Source organism: Podarcis bocagei, assembly GCF_964188305.1.
Source record: "Podarcis bocagei genome assembly, chromosome: 6".
Classification (NCBI taxonomy): domain Eukaryota; kingdom Metazoa; phylum Chordata; class Lepidosauria; order Squamata; family Lacertidae; genus Podarcis; species Podarcis bocagei.
In genome coordinates, this window is record NC_138130.1 from 88,545,103 (window position 1) to 88,568,332 (window position 23,230).

Consider the following 23,230-nt stretch of genomic DNA (forward strand, 5'->3'; position numbering starts at 1 on the left):
AAAGCCAAAATCAATGTATAATCAGAAGACACTGGGTGCAATGGCAGTTGGCATTGCCAAAGGCCCCCCCCCCGAACGCTAGCCCCCTTTTTAATGTTGCTAAACAAGTTTTGCCAATTGTGTAAAGCTAAATGTGTGTAAGTTGTGAGCTTACTGTATCAAGGTTTCCTGTGTGAAAATAGAGGGTGAAATTATCATTATCACTATATAATAAAGCAGCATGTCAGCTTCAATAAATTAAAGGACCAACGAGACAATAAATTAGCTCCATTTCTGTGCTATATCTATCTCTTTCTAAGATGCCCCAGACAAGGGAACTTATCCAAAATGCACTGGGCTTTTAAATAAATTGCTTGTGGCACTCCTGAGAACTCACCTCTTTGGGGTTTCACCAAACAGCTGAAACCTCTATTTTCCATCTAGTTGAAAAATATTTTGCCAAATTCAGATCCTTTGCTTTTGGAAAATTAAGTCTTCAAGTAAGTGACCTTGATTTGCTGCTATACAAGGAACCAAGCAGACTTGTCTCATCTTTACAAAGACATAATGTTCCAAATTTATATAAAGGTTCTATTTAGTTCTGCAAATGACAGTTCCTTACACCAGGGGCCCCCGCCCCCAAATTTTGCCTGGTCTTCATAGCCAAGTCAAAATTTGTGGTCCCTGGAGTCCCCTTCTGCACAATTCTACATATGTTTACTTTGAGGCAAGACTCACTTCATTCAATGGGGATTACTCCCAACATATTGGAGCATACTGTTTTGTTTCCAGCTTCACACAGCGAAATACAGTGCAAGTTCAAGAGCTTGCAAAATAAGTTTGCATAGCATGAATTTCAAAAGGACATTTATTTAAATATTTTCCTTTGGTAATTTAAGATGTACCGTGAGACATCACATTGCTCATAAAACCATAAACCAGATGAGAACTAACCAGTTTAACTACTCTTGCTCTCTAGCTACGTTGGGGGAGGGGTTGGAGAAGAAAATAATGAGACAGCAGGGTGAGGGGTTAGAGGAGCAAGTGCCATGATTTATAACCAACTCTTGTTTGCCTCTTGGGGAGGTCAAGACCTGAGCAAATAAAGGTGCTTCCATGGCAGCCGTATAAAGTTGCTAGAAAGCCCTCTGCTATAGTATTTGGGCAGCCAGAAACATGAACAAACAATTTCCGTTCTTTAAAGGAACAACATCCTGTTTCACAGTTGGAAGTTTTGATTTTCCTGTACAATGAAACCAACCTTAGGGCCAAAGTACATGAGTCGGCGACAGACTGGGGTGGGATATCAATTTTTATAGCAAAAGGGAAATGTGCAGAGAAGGGGGGTGAGCCCCCCCTCCCGCACCTACAATTTAAATCTCTCCAAGTGAATACCAGAGCTTGGTTGAGGGGGAAAAACCTAATGGCAGTGGTTTTAGCATCCCATCAAACATTAGCTCCTTTTGTTTTGGGGCAGGCCTGGGTTTAAGTAAACTCATTTGCAGCAATTGCTTATAGTCTGGCCTTAGAGCAAATGTGAGGAAACTATGGCCCTACAAATGCTGCTGAACTACAAACATCAGCTCCAGCAAGCATTTTCCCATGTACAAGACATCCCCATGTATAAGACAACCCCTAATTTTTTTAACCCTAAATTAAAAAATCAGGACAGAGCCAAAGCCTGAACTCGAACCCGGGCCACCTGGGCCAGATCCCAAACCCAGGCTGCCCGAGCCAGATCCCAACCCCAAACCCAGACCACCAGTGCCAGAACCCGAACCAAAGCCAGGGCTGCCCGCACCAGAGCTAGAACCCAAACCCTGTGCATTCACCATGTATAAGACAACCCCCAATTTTTGACTTTTTGTTTTTAGCAAAAAAAAAAACCTCTGTCTTATATACGGAAAAATATGGTACACCTTTGTCCTGCTGCAGTGACTATTTTATCAGTTTGTTTTATATCAGTTTGTTTGTGTTTTCAATACAATGCAAACTGCCTTGAGAACTTTTAATTAGTAGGTGGGGTATAAATACTCCTAAATAAATAACTAAAATCATCGTCACCACTACCTTAATGAAACAACTCTTTAGCATGTATTTATTTTCACTTATCAGCCACCTTGGAGGCCTGTTATCAAACAGGAAGGTAGGGTTTATTTTAAATGAGCAGAAGTACACCACCACACGCTGCCATTGACAGAAAAATCAACACTTATTTCCTAGGACTGCCCTACTTTGAACTATGATATATTATGCTTTTGTGTTTCACCATGTGGCCTATATGTTCATAAGTATATCTGCTTAAAACCCCTCCTTTCCAATCTTCTTTTTCCAGCAGCTCTGCACGTAGCAGAGCACTCACTCCAAGGATGTTATCAGTGTTTTGTTTTTTAAGCTGCAGTGCGGTATTTAGCATGTCACTCTTGCCTTCAATGCCCACCCACCAAGCTGCCAGCGCTCCCTTTTCTCTCATAGCTTTGCCTCAAGAAGACTAAGGCAAATAGGCAGACACTCCCCCAAGCTCCCTAGATAGGACAGTTATTTTGCAAAGCTGCATTTTCCACACCAGCATTTCAACACTGATTTCTCTCAGCAAAATTTAAGTTTTCGGATTACAGATATCTTTTGCTCTATTTGTATCCAACAAGAACTTTACAACACAAACATTTGCCTGGTGCCTGCTGATTTTAAAATGTTTGCAATTATTTGGCAACTGCTACACAGTCGTACCTTGGAAGTGGAATGGAATCTGTTCCGGAAGTCAGTTCGACTTCCAAAATGTTTGGAAATCAAAGCACGGCTTCTGGTTGGCTGCAGGAAGGTCCTGTAGCCAATTGGAAGCCGCGGAAGCCCCGTTGGACTTTTGGCTTCCAAAAATAGTTTGCAAACTGGAACAGTCACATCTGGGTTTGCGGCGTTTGGGAGCCAAAACATCCGAGAACTATGCAGTTCAAAAACCAAAGTATGACTATATTCTTGCCATCAGAACTGAACATACCAGTAAATCAAAGTCTCATTGTGTCTAACAGATCCTTGGTAGCAGGACCATGCCACAAATATTACTCTGGATCTCTAAGTAGTATACCAACTCTGTGGCAACTGGGACCGCTTGGATCCCCAATTTTATATCTCACTTCTCCTCCAGGAATCTCAAGGCAGTGAACATAAGACTTACCAAATAATATCCTACCCAGGCCTTTGACAAATTATTGTCTCAGCACGGCCAACCTCACAGAAACATTACGCAGCTGAAACACAGCTCCTTATTTGCCCGCCTGAGCACCTTGGAAGATAGGTGGCAAACACAGATGCAGTGTCTTTTTTTTTAAGGGGGTACTCAAGGGTACGCAGTACCAGCACCCCTTTTTGTTGTTGTTAAAAAGTGTGGCACTTACTCTAACAACTTCATGGTGAGTACCTACATCTGTTTTTTCTAGAAAAAAGCACTGCACAGATGCGTATGTGCACCCTAATGTTCATCCGGACAGAATAGGAGTGTGATCATACGAGCATCATGACATGATTTATGCTCCCCACAGAGAGGCGATGTTTAGAAGCTACATGAGAATTTATCAATATCACCAAGACACTAGGTTTGGTGGCACAGTCAGAGCTCAATGCACTTTGCATACACTCTATACCAGTACTCATCTTCTGCTTTCACACAATCCAGTACTACGTACAAGTAAGGTACAACAGAGAAGTCACACTAGAGAATTTCAACCAAGTGTGCAAGAAATAAAAGGAAAGGCAAAAAGCAGGGTAGATGTGCAAGCTGCCCAATAACTGCCCATAACACGCACACACACAAAGGATGAAACGGCAACAGTTGGCACAAGACCAATTCACAACACATTAGTACTGAGTATGTGGGAAAAGTCTGTTCATTTTGAGAACTACATGAATCTATGTGGTCAATACACCCATAACAAAAACAGGAGCAATGCTAAAAGTGCAATTCATCTGCCTAAATCTTCAGAAGTTGGCACACATGCCTTCAGAATGAATGGGATTTGCACCAGAAAAAGAACATTCAGGACCAGATTGATTTATGAACACCATACCAACTCAACTGAGCTCAGTTTTTAAACCGAGTTGCCAAATAAAGTTTTCCTCTGGTCACTTTTAATACAGTCAAGTCTGTACATTTGTACTCATCGTGATTCTACAGTGTGGTCAGCTCAATTTAATTTTTTTACTTGTACGGTTATTGAAGTAAGGCACATGGGCAATAACTAGTGGGCAATATTGGCTACTTTGGAAGGAAGGGCAGGATATAAATTTAACAATTAAATGAAATGCATGGTCAGTGTAGTACCTGACTCCCTTCTGAATTAGCAGAAGCAGAACTGTGTGAAATAGTAAAGTCTGAAAAATGAATAAATCATTAGTTTGCTCAGGTAAAAGAATCAACAATGTCTGGCTGGTCCAAGGCATCTTCCCATTTGTTCCTCTAGTCCAGAAATGTTTATTCAACCTGACAGTTGTTCTCCATGGACTTTCCAACCACCTAATCCTTTTCATAGGAGGATACCATTACCCAAGTTACTCTAATACAAATTTCCGATTTATGTACTTAGCATAAACCGCCCCCAGTGACAATCTTCTGTCCTTTTCAGATACAAACCTACGATTTTTGCATTTTGATTTTATGAAGTTCTTGTGAAACAAGCCATTCTGTTTTCTTAAAGGGGCGATTATCACACATTTTGCCTTTGGCTTGCCCAGTTCATACACTGAAGGCATAACACACCTAGCAACCTCATCCGGGTTAAGTTTTAACACTCGGGTTGTGTCAACATCCCCAACAGCACCCACAGATACAAATTGAAAACTTGTGGCCAGTTCATTCAGGAAGCTATACAACAGCTGAAAGAGAAAATAGGAAGTTGTTGACAAACTCCTTGGAAGAGCAGTTTCCTGCAGAGAAAGTTAACTACAGAAGACAGCTGGGGTGATCAGTAACAGTTTCCTCAGCATGCGGCATGATTAATGAGTGTTGCAAGAGTCTGTACAGGGATTAGATGCAGGAGTCTATGACGTCAAACCATCCAACTTGCTTCTACTTAGAAGACACCAGCAAAAGCACACCTGGGGGAAAAAACAACCTCTTCAAGATATGGGTCTGCAAATCATCATCTGCTGCTAATTAGAGCTTGCTTTTTTGTCTTAAAAGATGGAAGCCAAACCCCCACTTCATAGTTCACTGCAATGTCAACTTACAGCTGGCCAACAGGAAGCATTTCAAAAGCAACACAGATGTCTGTTCTGCTTGCCATTTGCATGGTACATGGGCCCATTCCAAGCACTCTTCTGCCAACACCCAGACACTAGAGGTACAAACCCCACCAAAACGAATGTGAGCTCTGCAGGACAACATTTCACTCCTATCTACCAAATAGTGAGCCTTGGCTAGCCATTCTTGCTTTCAATTCAACCGTAGTCGTGACCACAAAAGCAGTTCTCAAGAAGGTTCGCTACCAAGTCTAAGCCAAAACTGTCCAAGGCTCCTTAAGCCTAAGAGCCGCCTCAGGCAGGCAAGGGTTTGTGGAGTCAACAGAAAGCAGCCAAGCGCCTTGCTCTTCCTGTTTGACCACAACTCCATCCTGTCTGAATTAAAACTTTCAAAGCTTCGGCATCCATGGGGTGTACACACTGACCTACATCAGCATACTGGAAAGATGAAAAAGAAACAATACGTGAGGCAGTACCGTGGAGGAACTGGAAGCTTCCTGTTGTAACTGCAACACCCAGTAGTAGCTCTCAGAAATAAACACTAACACCTTGCAGCATTTGCTCATCAACAAATACAGTGGTACCTTGGGTTAAGTACTTAATTCATTCCGGAGGTCCATACTTAACCTGAAACTGTTCTTAACCTGAAGGCACCACTTTAACTAATGGGGCCTCCTGCTGCTGCTGCGCTGCCGGAGCACGATTTCTGTTCTCATCCTGAAGCAAAGTTCTTAACCCGAGGTACTATTTCTGGGTTAGCAGAGTCTGTAACCTGAAGCGTATGTAACCAGAGGTACCACTGTATGTCAAAAAAAGGAAAGGTGGAGCTGGTGAAGTTTCACAAACAGGTGATATACCCCCCAAAAGGCTGGCCCTTAAGGGAAGTGGAGAAGCTTGCTATGTGGTACTGCCCCGCTAGGGCCAGCCAACACAATGGCTACAATATGCAGCCTTCCAATTTGCCCTGTTTCCTGGTGCAGTCAAGTCACACAAACACATCTGACCCTCTTCTAGCAGCCCTCTGGCCCTACCTTAACTTTGAGGAACTCTAATACAAAAGCCACATCTGCATACTGGAGGCAAAAATAGCAAACAATAAACCAAAAGATGCCTTGGGGAGCAGGGAAATTTGAGCAGAGAAACAGCTGAAAGAGGGGCTACCCTAAATTCTTTTCACACAATACAATTTATCCCTCTGAACTACCGTACTTTTCTACCCACAGGGGGAAAGATACTGTGCAGCTACTCTGCTGAGAGCAAAGCATCCAGGCACTATTTGAAAACGATGGCCAGGAGGTATTTTGTTTCTCTCCAGTAGTGTCATGGCAAGATTCACTCTCTCTCTCATCATTTAATAAATGTATTAGACTAATGTGGGATTAACTGAATGACATTAAGGAATTCATATTTAGAATTCATAATGAATGAATAATGAGTTGACGGATGTTTTGAGTAATACAAGTTAAGAGCTAACTGAACAAAAAATCTGAAGAAGTGTGCATGCACACGAAAGCTTATACCAAGAACTAACTTAGTTGGTCTTTAAGGTGCTACAGGAAGGAATTTTTTTATTTTGAACAAAAAAATAGAATCACAGAACAGAATCATAGAAGTGTAGAGTCGGAAGGGAGCCTGAGAGTCATCTCAACTAAAGCATTCTTCTATGGAAACATTTTTTAATTATCCTAATTATCTAACTAAGTGAGATAAACCTATTATCTATCAGGTTAGTCTAAATTTGAGGCGCAATCTACTGCAAAGCTCTCCTGCACACTCCCCATTAAAATAAATGATAAACAAACATGGCATTCCATTGGGAGTGTACAAAAATGAACTTTCCAATGGGTAGTGCTAAGCTCTTATAAAAAAAGAAAACTGTATTGAATGGGTAGCATCCTATGCATATTGAGATGTTATTAGCCCTGAGAATCTAGTGGTCTCAAATCAAATAATTGCTTTAAATCAGTGTTCATTAATTCAAAGAGTTTTATTCCCCCAGACCTTACAATTCACACTGTAAGGTTCAGATTCTCTTGACAACAATTTCCAAGAGTCATTTAAAGCACTATCAACATCATAATAGCTGGCTGAATACAGTAGTATTAACAGAGATTGTCATATAAGAAGTATTTTTTTAAAACTTTAAAGAATCCCACTGAACCTGATACAATATTCTTTTTTCAGTAGTAATACAATAACATGTTGTTTTACACATACGTAACACATCAGACACAGGTTAGACCCATTGAAATCAATGACTAAATTAGTAAAGTCCACAATGGGTCTACTCTGAACAACCAACCGCAAGTTACAGCATGTTTAATTGGGAGCCATGCATTAAAATTTTAAGACTTTTCACATTATTAATAGGTTTGTTTATATTAAACATGTTTTAACCCATATTTTGGGATCAGTAGGTCTGCTTTCATTAAACACATTTTAAACCATATTACTGGGATTACAAACATTTTCTCTCAACTTGTCTGGAAATATTTCTGTATAGAACATTTGCATGCCATCTCTTAACATAAAGTTACTTGTGTGATTTACCATAAGATGCTTCAGCTAGAAAGATAACTGGTGCTATTTCTAACAAGAGAATTAACTTTGTACATGATTAAGTACTGTCACCTGCCTGTTCGTTCATGTGCCATCACAGTTTGTCATGAGCAAACAAACAAGCAAACAAATAGTTAATTACACCGCTGTTTCTGGATTTCATTTCAGATGCAAAGTGACAATATCTATAGCCCATTTTTCTTCCAAGATGGAACCAAAGACAGGATACCCTTATCCAGCTACTAACCAGTCTCAGACTTGCTTATCTTCAGCAAGTCTTGTACATCTTCAAAATCATGCCCTAGGACCAAAACCACCATGTATCAACAATTAAAAACTGGATACCAAGTGTTACCTGTCTCTAGTACAGATGATCATCACCAGTTATGACACTGCATTGGCAGACAATCAATACTCCATGCTAACTGTTCATTTACTTATAACTTAACAGCATTTACAAACACACACACTGCATTAATGTCTGTTCTGCCAGAACAAATGAAACAGGCTGTTAGGTAGATTAATATGGTGCAGTAGCAGCTAGGCCAAATTGTACCAAAAACTGGAGATTATTTTTAAACAGTTGCTTTCCATTTTCCATTTTAACTTTATTCTGTCCAGCCAGCAATCAGGTCTCATTAATTCTGACGGTCTTTTTAAAAAGCTACTAATGCAGAACCTGTACCGCTTAACATATTCACCAAAAACCAAGGCTAGAGCCATGCATTGCAGGTGTTCCCAATCTTGAGAAGAAACAGTACTTTTTCTAAATAGTACTTTTTCTATCCCATACTGACTTACATCGGGCAATACTGCTTTTTCAAAGCACACCTCTACCCAACCACTTCTTTCCAGTAGGAAAGCTACACACTTTTTCCTGAACTGTGCACGCTTTTTTCAAGCAGTCCACAGGGAGCAGCAATGAACTATTGCTGGATCTTCCAGCAGTAACGCAATATTAAACTGCTCTTGGTCAAATGTGAATCCTGAAGTCAGAACAGGAAGCCAAGCGTCAGTGAAGAGCGCCCACAATTAGGTTTCAAGTGGAGTAACAGAAAATAAAAAGAACCTCCATATAACGTATTATTTGTCTGCTTGATTTGTCAGAGGAGCCATTTTCTCCAGTAAAGAGGGCATACAACCCAGCGTGGGAGAGCCAAACATGTAGGTACCATAGTGCTGCTTCTGGACAGAACTGCAAAAGCTGTACACACAGCTCTGTCCCTTTCTCTAACATTAAGGACTATCCTGTGCTAAACACCAATTTGTGCAGACTTCCACTACCAATCCTAATTGATTTGGCACCAGCGACAATCTCATGGTCAGAATTTGGAAGAGGTGGCAGTATGAAGGAACGAGGAGAAAGAAAGGCAAAGCCTCTAATTCGCGTGATTGAGAGGCTGATTGTCAAATTAAAAAGACCTGCTGTAGTTTAATGTGAGCGAATATTAATTTTAAAGTGCTCACATGTGCACATTCTCTCTTTCTCTCTCTATATTCTGTGTTGCAGACAATGAGAATATTATCAGTTGCATTTCTATCAGCTGTGTTTTTTTAAAAAAAGACTACAGCTTTAAGATGACTTCATGCATTTATTTCTGCTAAAAACAGAATTTCAAAACAAGTTATTCTTTAAACTTAGGTAACCTAGGTTACAAAGTAATAAGAAATCGTTTTACACAGAACAGCGGGTCTGGTACATCTCCACAACACACAAAATCTATATAGGAGTGTCCATGTTGTTGTTCTTCGGGCCTAAGCAGAACTTTCAGAACTGTCCTCAGATTCTCCCAAACCACAGCAGCACCCAAGGAAAAGCAGAAAGAAAAACAGTTTATTAAGCTGTTTAAAATCTCCCCAGATCAGCATGTGACCCAGCAGGGAGAGGTTCAAAAAAAAGCACAGCCTTTATTTTCCTTCCTAACAACCTGGTTTGTTTCTACTCTTTTCCCCCCTTCAAGACACATCCTTCACAGCTAGCAGCTCTTTCAATCATTTACTTTGGATGTCTGCTTGAGAACAAATGATCTTGCTCATGCAGATGAGTTTGCCAGACTTGTGTGTACTTTCCAGTCTCAGGCTCTTTATTGTCCTTATGGAAACCTGACCCTTTGAAACAGATACCAAGAAAAGACCAGTGAGAGAGGGAGGAGATCACTCATAGGAGCAGGAAGACTTTTCTGTAGCAATAATAAAACTGTCAAAAAAAAATGGCCATGATCAAACTGTTCCTCTGCTTTCACCTAAATCTGCATAGGTTGGAAAACCAGTTACACAAAGGCTTACGTTCGTTTTTCTCCTCTTTTTAGAACAGCTTGTTTAAAAAAAAGGAATTTTGCTGAACTGTCTACTGCAATATGCGGTTTCCAAGTCCTATATTCTTGAACTGAATTAGATAAACGGGGTGGAAATCAACACTACTTCTACTCAGGGTAAATTGACTGAAGTTATATATGACTAACTTAGTTTGGTTAATTTAAAAGAGTCTGCTCTGAGTAGGACTTGGCTGAAAAGAACCCATAGACTGCAACCCTAAGGGAGAAAATCCATAGCAAGGTCTGCTAGATGCTTGGGGTTAGGATCCAGTAGATTTCTGGCTGAACTGGGAGGCAGCCAGTCTACACCACTGTAACTTCCCCAACCTCAGTTCAGCTGGGGGATACATTGGTTTGTCTCCCCACAATGCGGGCAGCCTGGTAAGCCCTGGAAAGGGGCCGTGGTTGGGGCAGGACCAGAGAGGGGAAACTCAGAGCGAATCCTAAGCACATTCAGTCTGGTCACGTGACCTGGCAACCCAGCAAAAAGTGGGGTGTTACTGAAACACCGTTTTAAAGGCTTGTTTACCTTCTGCCAGGCTTAGCAGAAGCCCCACTCCTGAATGGAATTTGGTACTTTTCACTGGCTTGCTGTACACAAGCATCTTGTGTATAGGATTGCTCCCAAAATGCACTTGAGTTGAAAATAATTACTGCTAAAATAATATGAATTGAGAGGGTTCCTTATACCTTATACTTATGTTTTTGTGCACCCCACACTTAGACCATTTGCTATAGGTAGTGATATAGATAGATAGATAGATAGATAGATAGATAGATAGATGATAGATAGATAGATAGATAGATAGATAGATAGATAGATAGATAGATATAGATAGATAGATAGATAGAGCCAGCCAGCCAAATCAGACCATTGCTCCATCTAACTCAGTATGATCTTCCCTAACCGGAAGCTACTTGGGGTTTTTATGCAGTACTGTCTCTCAGACCTAACTGCAGGATTCCAAGGATTCAAGCTGGAACTTTTTCTGCTACAGCCTTGCCCCATGGATCCAACAATGCAATCTTATTTTAAATACTTCAAAATCTATATGCCGCCTTACTTCCTTACGGCAGATGTCTAAGGAGGCCAACAAGAAGAATTAACGACTACAATCCTTAATTTTTCTTAAGGAAAGGCAATGGAAAATCTGATGAGATGATGCTGTAAAATGCCCACACGGTCTTAAAACACAGGGCTGTTATTAACACGCACTAGATCCATGCACCGACTTACTCTTTACTCCCTTGAACACTGTCATTTTCCCCAATAACTACCTGGTGTTTTTATATTGCTTACTGCACAACAGCTTCACATTCATTATCTCAGCAAGCCTCACAAGCACCCTGCAAAGCAAGTCAGTTTCATTTCCATATTGTGAGCCAAGGCTTGCCGAAGGTCACCAGACAAGTACAGGCTAAGGAAAGATTTTTAGCCCGGTTCTTGTGCTTCACAGTTCACTTTCTTAACCACCATGATATTTTAAAAGCGGTATGGCTGTCACAATAAACCATGGTTTATCGTGAAAAGAATGAACTGCATTAGATGAGTGGGATAGAAATTTCTATATAAATATGTTTATGGGACTAGTAATGTCAAATGATAGGGTCTGATCAGGATGGATTAGTTGAGCATGACAAGACCTGCTTTAATGGAACTTTCAGAACCAGGCATCCATGAGGTCCCATCCTGTCCTACATTCTAGAGGTATAGAAAGTGTGCAAAGCCAGCCTACAATCAAGTGAGCATATGAACTTAAAAAGTAGGGATGGGCAGACCTATGGCCCATAAATAGTTAAACATATCTACAAAATCATAGCTTTTTAAAAAAGTGCTCTTCATTATTCCAGAGAAGTCGTGGTGGCAAAAATACTGAGTTTTAAGGGGGGGAAGAACCTGCCCCCCAACTCACACTTTTGCTGTTCCTAGTTCTATATGAAAGCATGAAACTACCTTATCAGCCCACTGTTACTGTCTCTATTAACTTGCAGTGACTCTTCAAGATCTCTCACCTCTGCAACCCCAAAGTCCTTTCTAACAGAGAATCTGGAACCTTTCCATTGTGAAATATGTATAACAGAGTTACAACCATTCCCATATACTATCAAAAGTCTTAAAATACTATGTGTTTATTAGTGATATGCAAATTGCTTAATTGCATAAAGTTAAAAGTACACATTTTAAAACTGACAATACAATTTTCAGCATGACCCCACACTGTCAAACAAGGATATGGCCTTCAGATGAAGCACAAGGTATTAATTCTACCAGTTGTTGTTTTTTAAGCACAAAGATTTGCCGCTGCCACCACCTCCCCTTTCCCGGTAATTGTACTTACTTCAAAAAATATCTCTGGCCAGAAGGTGTCTTTGCCATCTCCCAACCCGGTGGTAGGGGCACATCATCAGGGATTTCAAAGGATGACTGGCGGAGATGTTGAGAAGAAGGTGCCGCTCCAGGAACTATGCCGGAAGGGGTAAGCCCCCCTGGAGAAACGGTTCCCAGCTGCAACGATGCTGGAGAGGAGTGGGCACGGACATGCTGAGGTGTCAGAGCTCCTGCTGTCCCTGCATCTGTGCTGGCCTGCAGAGTTAAACAATTCCTTAAGTCTGTGGTGTAGCCAGGTACCCATTATGTCAGCAGCATGCTCAAGAACCCCCACTTTTCATCTATAAACAGTTAATCTGCTCCAAGGACAGGTGAACGCACAGGGCAGTGTGGCTTCCAACACGTAGGGTAATAACCAAAGCTAATGTTGAAATGGGCATGAGACAAAAACTGAATTTTATTATTTCATACACAGGTTGCTTTTTTAAGTCTGTGACTGCAGATGCAGTATTGGAATTGGACCAATATCTTTTGTGGAGGAGAATGCTTTATAACCAGGTGAGGAACTTGATGTCCAGCAACAACTGGTGTAATATAACTCCCATCAGCCCCCAAAAGTCCATCAGCTGAAGAGTCGCAGGCTTCTCATCCCTACTTTATAAGAACGTTTCTACTGAATGGTTTTGTTTACATGTACATCTTTTAGAATTTTCAGGTATCCCTTATCTCTTTCTAATACCAAGTTCTTGCTTCTGTCTGCTCTGTCCTCTACCACTGCCCCCCCCCGCCTCCATTGCTGTCCCACATCTTTATCAAGGGCTTCAGAGACAGCTGTGAAAGCTGTTTAAATGGTCTTACAAAATGGGACAAATGAGGTCCACATTGCAAACAGTAATACATGTCTGGTTTTGCTAAAATGTGTTCCAGATGACAAAAGATTTGTTGGGGGGTGGGGGTGGGAGAAAGCATGATTTAAAGCAGGGCAGGGCTTTTCTCCAGGCTAACTTTTCTCCTATTACTGTATCTCCGAGGCAGAACTTCTCAATGCTGCCATTTTAGAATACAGCTGGAGATACAATCCTCACATCCCTTCTGCAATGTGATGGGATTCTACTGTAAGTTGAACAGAATGGTGTCTCTTAAACTGCCAACACACACACAAAAACAACAACAGAGGGCGAGCCAATGAAGTCGTACCTACTGAAATCAACACACTTCATTAACTATCAATTCCAATCGGTTGACACTGAGCGTGACTAAGCTGGATATTGCCCAGAATGGTGTTCAGTGGTCATTGCGTGTTCTCAAGGAACTTTGCATTGCATTGCAGGCGGACTGGACAAGATGACACTTGCGGTCCCTTTCAACTCCAGAAGTCTATGATTCTATTATTTAGGACATTGGCTGCAGCTTGGGAAACTGGAGACTGGAGTAGAACAGGTAGAAAATATGGATGATTAGTTTGGGCCAGGCTTCTAGTATTTCAGCCAGGCCTGATCAATTCCGAAGTTTCCTACTGCATCACAGAGGCTGATGTTGCAGAGTCCCTAATCTCTTCTGCACCTTAGGAAGGCTATGAAGCCTGAATTTGCACAACGAGAGTTTATTAACCTAGGTCCCATCCTTAGACTGTAACCCACACCCAGCAACTTCGAAGTCCTTTACCATCAGCCTAAGTAATTCTGTTTGTGTTAATATGCTGAATTACTGTCCATCATGATCTGAACACATAGACATGAAGCTTTTGACAGCCACAGACACCTAGACACACAGATAGCTTTTATGCATTTTATGGTGCATATAGATGTATGTCTGCAGAGCTTTAAGGCCCAAGGCATGGAATTAAGAACGCAGTTCAATGTGAAACTGTTTAGGCAAGTATTTTAGCCTTTTGTATTCAAGCAGCACACATGGATTACACTATACAGCTATCTCCATATGGGAGGCAGCTCAAACGCAGATTAATGCCAGTTTGCAAATAAGTAAACCATGATAAAAACCTCTCTCGTACTTGAAGCTAAAGATGGTTTCGGTACATAGCTAATAACTTTTCTTCTGCAATTGTCAGGGGAGTTTGAGATATTGGACCTACATGGAAAGTATGTGATAAGCCTGTACTACGTTAAAGTTCAAAGGCAGCAAAGCAATCATCTCTACTTGCAACTCTACAACTTCAAGTCTAGGCTTTTTTCCATTTAATATCTGTCAAGTGAATTAATGTTTGGGTAAGAGCTGTATGCCAAGGTTCAAGCAGACTTTTTTTTTTAAAGCCACACACAAAGCCAAGCCCCTTTTTAAGAGAGGCTTAATAATGGAAAAGCTGACATAATTGGTCACAGAAATATCAGAAGCAGTTGCAAAATAGTCACTTCTGCTGGCTGAATAGATGACAATAGCTTATGATGAAGACTCAAAATATACTTCTCATATAAAAAATCTTTAAGAAAAAGAACCAATTCCAACTCCCCTCCCCCTCAAAAAAAAACACACAGAGAGAACCCACTAAATTGCCAAATTATTAATTTCCATCTTGTCTGTTCTAATATTTAAATAATTATCCATAGGCTAAACTTATTCAGAACCCAACATCTTTTCAGACAGCTTTTCTCTGAAAGTGTTTATGGTCTGCAAGACTATGGCCTCAACACCTGGATTCAAGCTTCAAGACAGCAAACTCTCCACATTACAGACATCAAAGTGTCAACAGTACAATGGCAATACATCCAAGCCCTGACATTAGGAAGGTTCGTGCTAATGTCATAGGAATATGCTGCAATCTAACGCTCTTAAGGCACAAAACTGGCACAGCTCTACATTTTGAAGTTTTTGGACACTCACACAACTCCCCCCTCAGTACACTAGTCAATAGCAATTACGAGATCAATGTCCATTTGCTTTTCTGAGTGATTAAGTTCCAATATCATTTCAGAGGCTTTATGCCGCCTTCTTGCAGCAAAGGCAAGAACTCTGCTTAGGTGATAGCTAAAAATATTGGTGTGGCGAAAAGAGGCCTTGGAATGATATGGGGGGTTGCCTTATCTAGAAAACACAAAATTCAAGGCTTCCATAGCTCCAACTCCTCCTCCTAGCTCAGAGAGAAATGACAGGCTTTCCACAATCCTGGGAAGAGGGAATGGGGGATAAGTGCGGTGTGGTGATTAGGGAAGTCAATTAGGACCCGGAAGACCAGGGTTCCCTCAGCCATGAAGTTCACGGGGTAACCTTTGGCCAGTTACTTGTCTCTTAACCCAACTTACTTCACAGAGGAAAGGGGGAAAATGAGGAGGAAAGAATCATCTGCACAACACTGAATTCCATGGAGAAAATGTGTGCTATAAATGTAACAGTAAATAGACAAAGTGCAGGGAATGCAATATGCAAGTGGGCAAGACAGGGGAGTTAAAGCCCCCTCCCCTACAAATTCCCTTAAGTTAAGGAATAGGGAAAAAACGGAGTGCCGCAAGCATCTTAGAAGGCCTTAGAGCAGGGGTCAGCAACCTTTTTCAGCCGTGGGCCGGTCCACCGTCGCTCAGACCATGTGGTGGGCTGGACTATATGGGGGGGGGGGGAATGAATGAATTCCTATGCTCCAGAAATAACCCAGAGATGCATTTTAAATAAAAGGACACATTCTACTCATGTAAAAACACACTGATTCCCAGACCGTCTGTGGGCAGGATTGAGAAGGCGATTGGGCCAAATCCGGCCCACGGGCCTTAGGTTGCCTACTCCTATGGAATAGTTCCTCCCTATTGGGATAAGGATTAAAGGTAGCTCAAAGGAAGGGATAGGAGAGAACTGCTGCCATCACTCCCACCTCCCCCATTCACAAACAAGTGGCCAGGAAAACAAGCAAACAAAAAAACAGATTAGAGGTGAAGAAGAGGGAAGCTGGCCTGAACAGCTCCATCCAGGGATTTATGAGAGTATAAAATCGGAAGGTAGGTCAACACTTCTTCACAAGCAAAGACAAAATGGAGGAGTGTGAAGGGGCATTTCTACTACTGCAGAAGCAGGTCTATAATAGGCAAAAGTGAAGATTTCCTCATAATGAAGAACTCTGGAAGAGGAATGGAGGTGGGATAAAGAGGATAATTATATGCTGGGAAGTGCTGTGGAGAGGAAGGGGGCCACCCCCAAAAGGACTTCAGAGGGTAAAAAGAGGTTTCCGAGCTCTTCTAGAAAGGAAATTATCTTCCATCTCCTAAAGCAAGGGATGAAGAGAAGGAAGTTTAAGCACTGCCAAACCACTGCACATCATTCTCCTAAATCCGACACTGTCTACTTGAAAATTTAGGATCATTAACAACTGCACTCCACCACCACAAGCTCAGAAGAACTGTGGAGGAAAGGCAAATGAAAAAAGTGATCACTTTATAACAAGAACCAAAAGCAAGGGAACAATATCCACCTATATAAGCACCAAGGCCAAGCACAGATTCAAGAGGAAGGAGATGAAAGTTGCATTTTGCGCTGCAGAAGCCCAAGAAAGGGACTGAAGTTTAGGATCCCAAAAAGAAAGCAGCAGTGCAGGGGAGAAAGCAAGATTCTACCCTATCTTTCCTCCTCCCCTCATAAAAGTGTCAAACTAAAACTGGGGAAATCTAGGTTCAAACCCCCACATGGAAATGACACTCTCACTGTCCAAACTTGGTCAAGTTACTGGCTTGGTCCCTGCTTAATATTAATCCATGGTTTAAACAAACTCGGGTTCTTTGAATGTGAATGTTCAGCAGGTTAACCATCATTTGATTTCTACCAGCGAACGAAGCTGTGGTTGGCTTAAAAACCATGGCTTGTTTTAACCCATGTCTGAACCCAACAACCATGGTTTGTTTGGCCAGCCCACGCCAGACACTCACGATGCTACACTGGCATGTGGAAACAGCAGCTGGAAAACAAACCCTCCTGGGCTCCTTTGGGAGGAAGAGCAGGATATAAATTTAATAGCTAAAATACAAACCAAGCTTTGGAGGACAAGCAATGGTTTGTTTGCTCATCTGCAAGAGGACTCACATTTGGCTGAACAAACCGTGCCTTCGCAATTATGTGCAAACTGTAATCACTCTCTTTCGGCCTAACTACTTCACAAGGTTGATGCAAGGAAAATATTGTGGTTGGGTAGAAAACCATGTATGCCATCTTGAGTTCCTTTGAGTGTAGCAAAGTAATACAGCGGTACCTCTGGTTACGAACTTAATTTGTTCCAGAGGTCCGTTCTTAACCTGAAACCGTTCTTAACCTGAGGTTCCACTTCAGCTAATGGGGCCTCCCGCTGCCACTGTGTGATTTCTGTTCTCATCCTGAAGCAAAGTTCTTAACCCAAGGTACTACTTCTGGGTTAGCGGAGTCTGTAATCCGAAGTGTTTGTAACTTGAGGTACCACTGTAAATCCCTACAAGAAGCCACAGGCTTCTAGCATAATTATGAGACAAATTCTTCTCCCCTTTCCTGAAAAACTAGGAACGGGCGTTGAATACCTCAGACAACTGCAAGGAAACAGAAAACTATGAAGTGCTTTTCATGTAAATAAAAATAAAAATCAGTAACTGAGTTTTATTATTGTTCTGAAAGAATACACACACAAACTCTGGGTGTGTGTAGGCAACTTCCCAACTAGCAGAGTAGTCATAGGCGGGTATTTACGTCTTTAAGTGTCAGATACACAGGATCAAGCTGCCTGGAAGTCACACCCTCTGACCTGGAAACCCTTTTCCTCAAGGCTCAGGGATGCCTCACCCACAGCATTTTTGTACACTCAAGTAGGAAAAGCAAACACCTGTATATACAGTTGCACATGGAAAGCATACAAATGTTCATTTTGCTACAGAAGCGCAGTCTCTTCAAACCTTCTTAAGCAGGCCCTGAAAACCTATTTGTTTGCTGTGGCTTTATGGTAATGAGATTGTGAAATATGTGGTGCTAGTTTACTGTGGCTGTACTGTAGTTTTAAGGTTTTACTGGGGACGATGACTGTAGTTGTAAGACCACTTACTGTGTTTAATGTACTTTTGTCAACTTGCTACTTTCATTTATTATTTTTGCTGTATATGCTTTACAAATTATTGTTCTGTATCTGTTGGGTGGACCCATGTACCTTGTACGTTGCCTGGTGAGTTTATTTTTAAAAAAGCAAGATACAAATCTAATAAATCAATACATACCTGCACCCATCTATTTAGCAATATATGGCAGCTTCCTAATGTGTACACATGGCAAAAATCCAGGTAAACATCATGCAAGTGTTCAGTTCTGAATAACCCCTCCCCCACACACAAGAAATACAAGAAAAGTGTGTGTAAAGGCTGTCATCAGCCATGAGAGGAGGCAAGGCTACACTTGTTTTTACCTGAAAAGCAGTATGTAACTGCATCTGCTCATGATTCTTCTCCTGACATCCTTAACTCTGGTTTTCCTTTCCTCCCTTTATTTACCCTGTTGTGTCATCCTCTGGCAGCATTTAGACTGCAAGCTCCTTGGGGCAAAGGCCTGCCTTTTTTCATCCATCTTACCCAACGAAACATCACTTGCAAATGTTAGATGATGATGATGATGAAGAAGGCGAACACAGGCGGCGCGAGACAATGATTTATTTATTTTTTAATCATACTCCTACCAGTATGGTGCAAGACAATCTGCACTGAACTCTGAAACACAGTATATCATTAACTTTGATTCATGATTTCGTACACCCCAATGAAACACAGAACTCGGGTCATAGGCAAGGCTGCTCTACCCTTCCCTTCAGGTAGCTTGACCCATTGAAACTCAGTGAGATTTACTTCTGAGTAGACCCCTAACAGTGTTACACTGCAACAAAAAAACTATTCCCTATCTGGTGTTCATGGTGAGGTGTGAAGAAGGGAGAGAGAGAGAGAGAGAGAGAGAGAGAAAGAAAGAGGGGAGGGAGAAAGAGAGCATGTCACTATTATTGTTCTTAACAACTTTATTCTTAAAATACAGCCTTTTCCATGCAGCCCATTCTAAGGCAGCCGACAAGAGTTTATGGAAAGTGAGATTTTATGGGGGGGGGGGGTGTTTCAAGAAGTGGTGTGTAAGCAGAAGACAGCCCTTTCTCTACAAATAAATATAGCTATTACAGCTTTTGATCCTACCCATGTTTGCTCGCTTTTAAATGATTCCCACCCATTCCCCGCCGCTGTTTTTAAGACAGATTTTTGTAAGCCGCCTTGAGTCCTTGTGGGGGGGGAGGGAAAGGCGGGGCACAAACAAATAAAATAAAAACAAGAACTTTTAATAATATCATAATTCCCCCCCCCCAAAAAAAACCCCCACCCACACCCAAACAGGAAAGTTTCTCTCTCTCTCACCCCAAACCTCGCTCACCTGGCGGGAGTGGGCCTTAGGCTCGGGCGGCTTGAAGAAAGAGTCGGGCAGCTTCCGGAGCCTCATGGGCAGCGTGTGGGGGACGTTGGCGCCCTTGGGGTTCATGACGGCGTTGAAGAGAGCCTCCAGGTCCGTCTCCGAGTCGCCGCGGACGTGCACGATCTGGTGGCCGGCCGGGGGTGGGCCGGAGACGGCGGCGCCGCCGCCGGGCTGCTGAGGCGGCGGCGCCTGAGGAGGGGGCTGCCCCGAAGAATTGGGGGGCGGAGGAGGCTGCTGCTGCTGCCCCGGTTGCTGAGAGGCCGACTGCGGGGGCTGCCCGGCGGCGTCCATGGCGGCGGCGGGCTCCCGTCCCCACCGACTCCTCGCTCGCTCGCTCGCTCGCTCGGTCTCTCTCTCAAGCGGCCGCAGCTCCGCGCTCTCCGTCCCGCATCCCCCGCCGCCGGTTCTGGCTGCCCGCCCGCCCGCCTCCTCCTCCTCCTTTAAAAAGTTCCTGCGAGTTGCGCCTCCTCCACACGCAGCAGCGCGACGCAGCCCCTCAAACCAACACGGCGAGGAGAAGGAGAAGGAGAACTTTTATATATATCTCTATATATATTTCGGAGGAATCTCGTCCCGCGCGCCGCCGCCGAACTCGCGCACAAACACCGCCAAACAAAAGTTCTGAGACGCGCCCGCCCGAGCCAGCTCCGCCCAGCGAGAGCCCGCCCGCGCCGAATCCGGCGGGACTTTAACGCAGCCCAGCCGGCGAGGGTGGGGGGGATCCTCCTCCTCCGCCTTCTCCCGCTGCTGGACTTCTCGCGCCCGGCCGCGCTGGATTTTAGAGAGAGGACATTCTTTCTCCCCCCGCCCCTTCCAGTTTTTTTCTCTTCTTCCCCGCCCTCACTCCACTTTTTACTCTCTCTACGTCTCCCCCCCCCCGCACACATACACACGGCACCCCCGGCGTGGTCGGTGAGTTTCCTCGGTTTCACGCGCCCGCCCGCGCTGCTGTTTCCCGTCGCGAATGTTGTCCGCCAACCGCCGGTTTTTACAGGACTTCACTTTAAAAAAGAGAGGTTTTCCATCCCTCCCACGGAGACGGGGAGGAGGGGAAGTTGGGGGTGGTTGGGTTTCCCCCTCCCTCTCCCGCACCAGAACGGGTGGGGGGGGTGAGGGAAGGAAACGAGACCCTAATCACAGCACAGGCTTCAAACCCCACACTTTTTCGGGGGGGGGAGGGAGAAATCAGGGCGCCCCTTCCTCCCTTGACCGCGGTGCAAGCTGCTGCAAAGCCTCCCCGTCCCCCAAAATGGGCTGCAGAAAAAGGCCAGAGCTCCTCTTCGCAGAACTAGAGTCACAAGCACACACACACACACACACCCTCCTTGACACGGGAGCTGGTGGTGGGGACGTGGGGAGGGGGGGAACAAGTGCAAGGAAAAGTTTCAGCCCACACGCAGACAGCACTGCAAGACTCTTGTCTCCCGCGACGTTCCCAAACTTCAGGTGGATCTGTTTTCGCTTTGGTTTGTTTCTTTTTTTCTGATAGCAAAGATTGAAGCCCTTCGGATCAAAGGCAGATGACCAGAGGCGAAGAAAGAGCCCTAGGCCCTTGTGCGTTTGTGTTTGGTTAAAAATAGGGTTCTGGTGCAGTCCGATTAAAAACAAACAAACACACAAGTTACAAAAGGTAAAGTAGTATCCCACTAAGTTTTTTCTTTTCTTTCAGAGCAGACCCCCTGAAATTAATGAGCGTGACTTAAGTTGGGTCTGTTAACTTCAATGGATCTACTCTGATTAAAACTTAGCTTTAGCAAAGTGGTACTTCAAGCTGACAGATACTTGTGCTACACTTGACTTCACAGGCATTTGCTCACAAAACACAAATCCATCACATTGCAAAGATGGCAATTAAAAATATGACGTTATGAATCAGCTTTGATTTTTACAAAGTGATTTTTTTTAATGGTCCACTGATACGCCTGTAATTTTCAAGTAGTCTGCAGGGGGCAGGAGTGTGAGAACCTCTGCTGCATTCTTGTCTAATTTACTGCCTGTAGTCCAAAATTTAGAATATGAAGCTGCGGTACACTTCAGACCATCTAGCTCAGAGTACTGTCTATTGGCAGTAACTTTCTAGGGTTTCAAATGGGGCATTTCCAGTCCCAGCCGGAGATGGTGGGGATACAGCTGGAGACTTTATTATTTATAAATAATAAACAATGCATCCATAAAATGACTGGCTACTTGAGAAGCATTTTAGGCAACAACATAGGCTTTCTGCAGTTAAAGCAGCAACAGGCTGTAGAAGTGTATAATCTGCAAACTATATTAAACTGATTGCATCCAAAGACTTGGGGAATCTGCCCTGTCATCACATGCAAATACATTGCAACTGGACAGTGATGAGCTATTGATCAGATAGGCCTGCTACAATCAGAAGATTTTTTTATCTATGTCATTTTTAAATTGTGATTGATATTAATGCTGTATTCTTAGTTTTAGATTTTATGATTTATGTGGAAATTGTTTTCCATTTGGTTGTGTACTTTTTGATGTGTTTTATTTATTGCTTATGACTTTTGTTATGTTGGTAATTATGTAAATGTTGTCATGTTGTAAGCCGCCTTGAGCATTGTTTTAATATGGAAAGATGGCATACAAATAAAATGATGATGATGATGATGGGAGTCCCTCCTAGTTGGGTGACATCAAGCCACTTACCCCACTCCTGGGCAATTATATCTTGCAAATAAAACATATTTGCAATTAATTATAAAATGGGGTTACGAAACCATCTGAACTTGCTCTTGGCCATCAATATGCCAGCCATGTCAATAGTGCCAACAAAGCCATGCAAGAAATCTTCTAAAAGGAAATTCCCCTTGTTTACAAGCAAATGGTGAAAAGTTTCTTTAAGGGGTGTGGGAGGAGAAACTGCCTGAGAAGTAGGTCACAAACTAAAGCACCAAAATAAAGTTGTAATCAAAGAAGTACCATTGAAATCAGTGGAGCTTACTTCAGCATATAAACATTGTGAGTTACTACAGGCAGTCCTGCCTTCAGTGTCCTTAAAGGGAGGGGTATTTTCATGCAGAGAAGCAATACTAAATAGTTTTAAGAAAATTAAGCTTGAACTATCTCATCCTACTCTCTTTGGTGAAGTTACCTACCTTACAGAGTTGTAAGGATTGCAACTAGAAAATGCTTGTGAAGTGCTTTGAGCACTTGAAAGTGCTATACAAAAGCTACGTACTGCTATTGTTATTATTATTGTTATTATTTATAATGATTAAAGGGCATAAGGGTTTTATTTCCAATATTTATAGGCCACTTTTAACACCATACATGCTCACAAAACAGTTTACACAGCAGCCCAAAAGCAATTTAAAGCAATACAATCAAAGTAATATGGTGGTTAAAAGCCTCCCACAAAAGTTCAGTAAATAGGCACAGTACTACAGCACAACTAGAGATGGGAAGGCCT

The 23,230-nt window shown here is 42.7% G+C and overlaps 1 protein-coding gene across 8 annotated transcripts in view; it reads right to left on the reverse strand.

Annotated features, from left to right (window-relative positions):
* Positions 1-20,576, reverse strand: part of YAP1 (Yes1 associated transcriptional regulator) — a 78,786-nt gene extending 58,210 nt beyond the window's left edge. Inside the window, exons 1-2 of one of the 8 annotated variants that reach the window (XM_081197673.1) lie at positions 19,765-20,576; positions 12,428-12,672 (exon numbers count right to left, since the gene is read on the reverse strand). In XM_081197673.1, coding sequence (XP_081053799.1) covers positions 12,428-12,672; positions 19,765-20,094 — 575 coding nt within the window. In that variant the 5' untranslated portion in view covers positions 20,095-20,576. The remainder of the gene's footprint in view (positions 1-12,427; positions 12,673-19,764) is intronic. The other 7 variants (XM_081197671.1, XM_081197674.1, XM_081197669.1 and 4 more) reach the window with 7 other exon arrangements.
* Between the last annotated feature and the right edge of the window lie 2,654 nt (positions 20,577-23,230).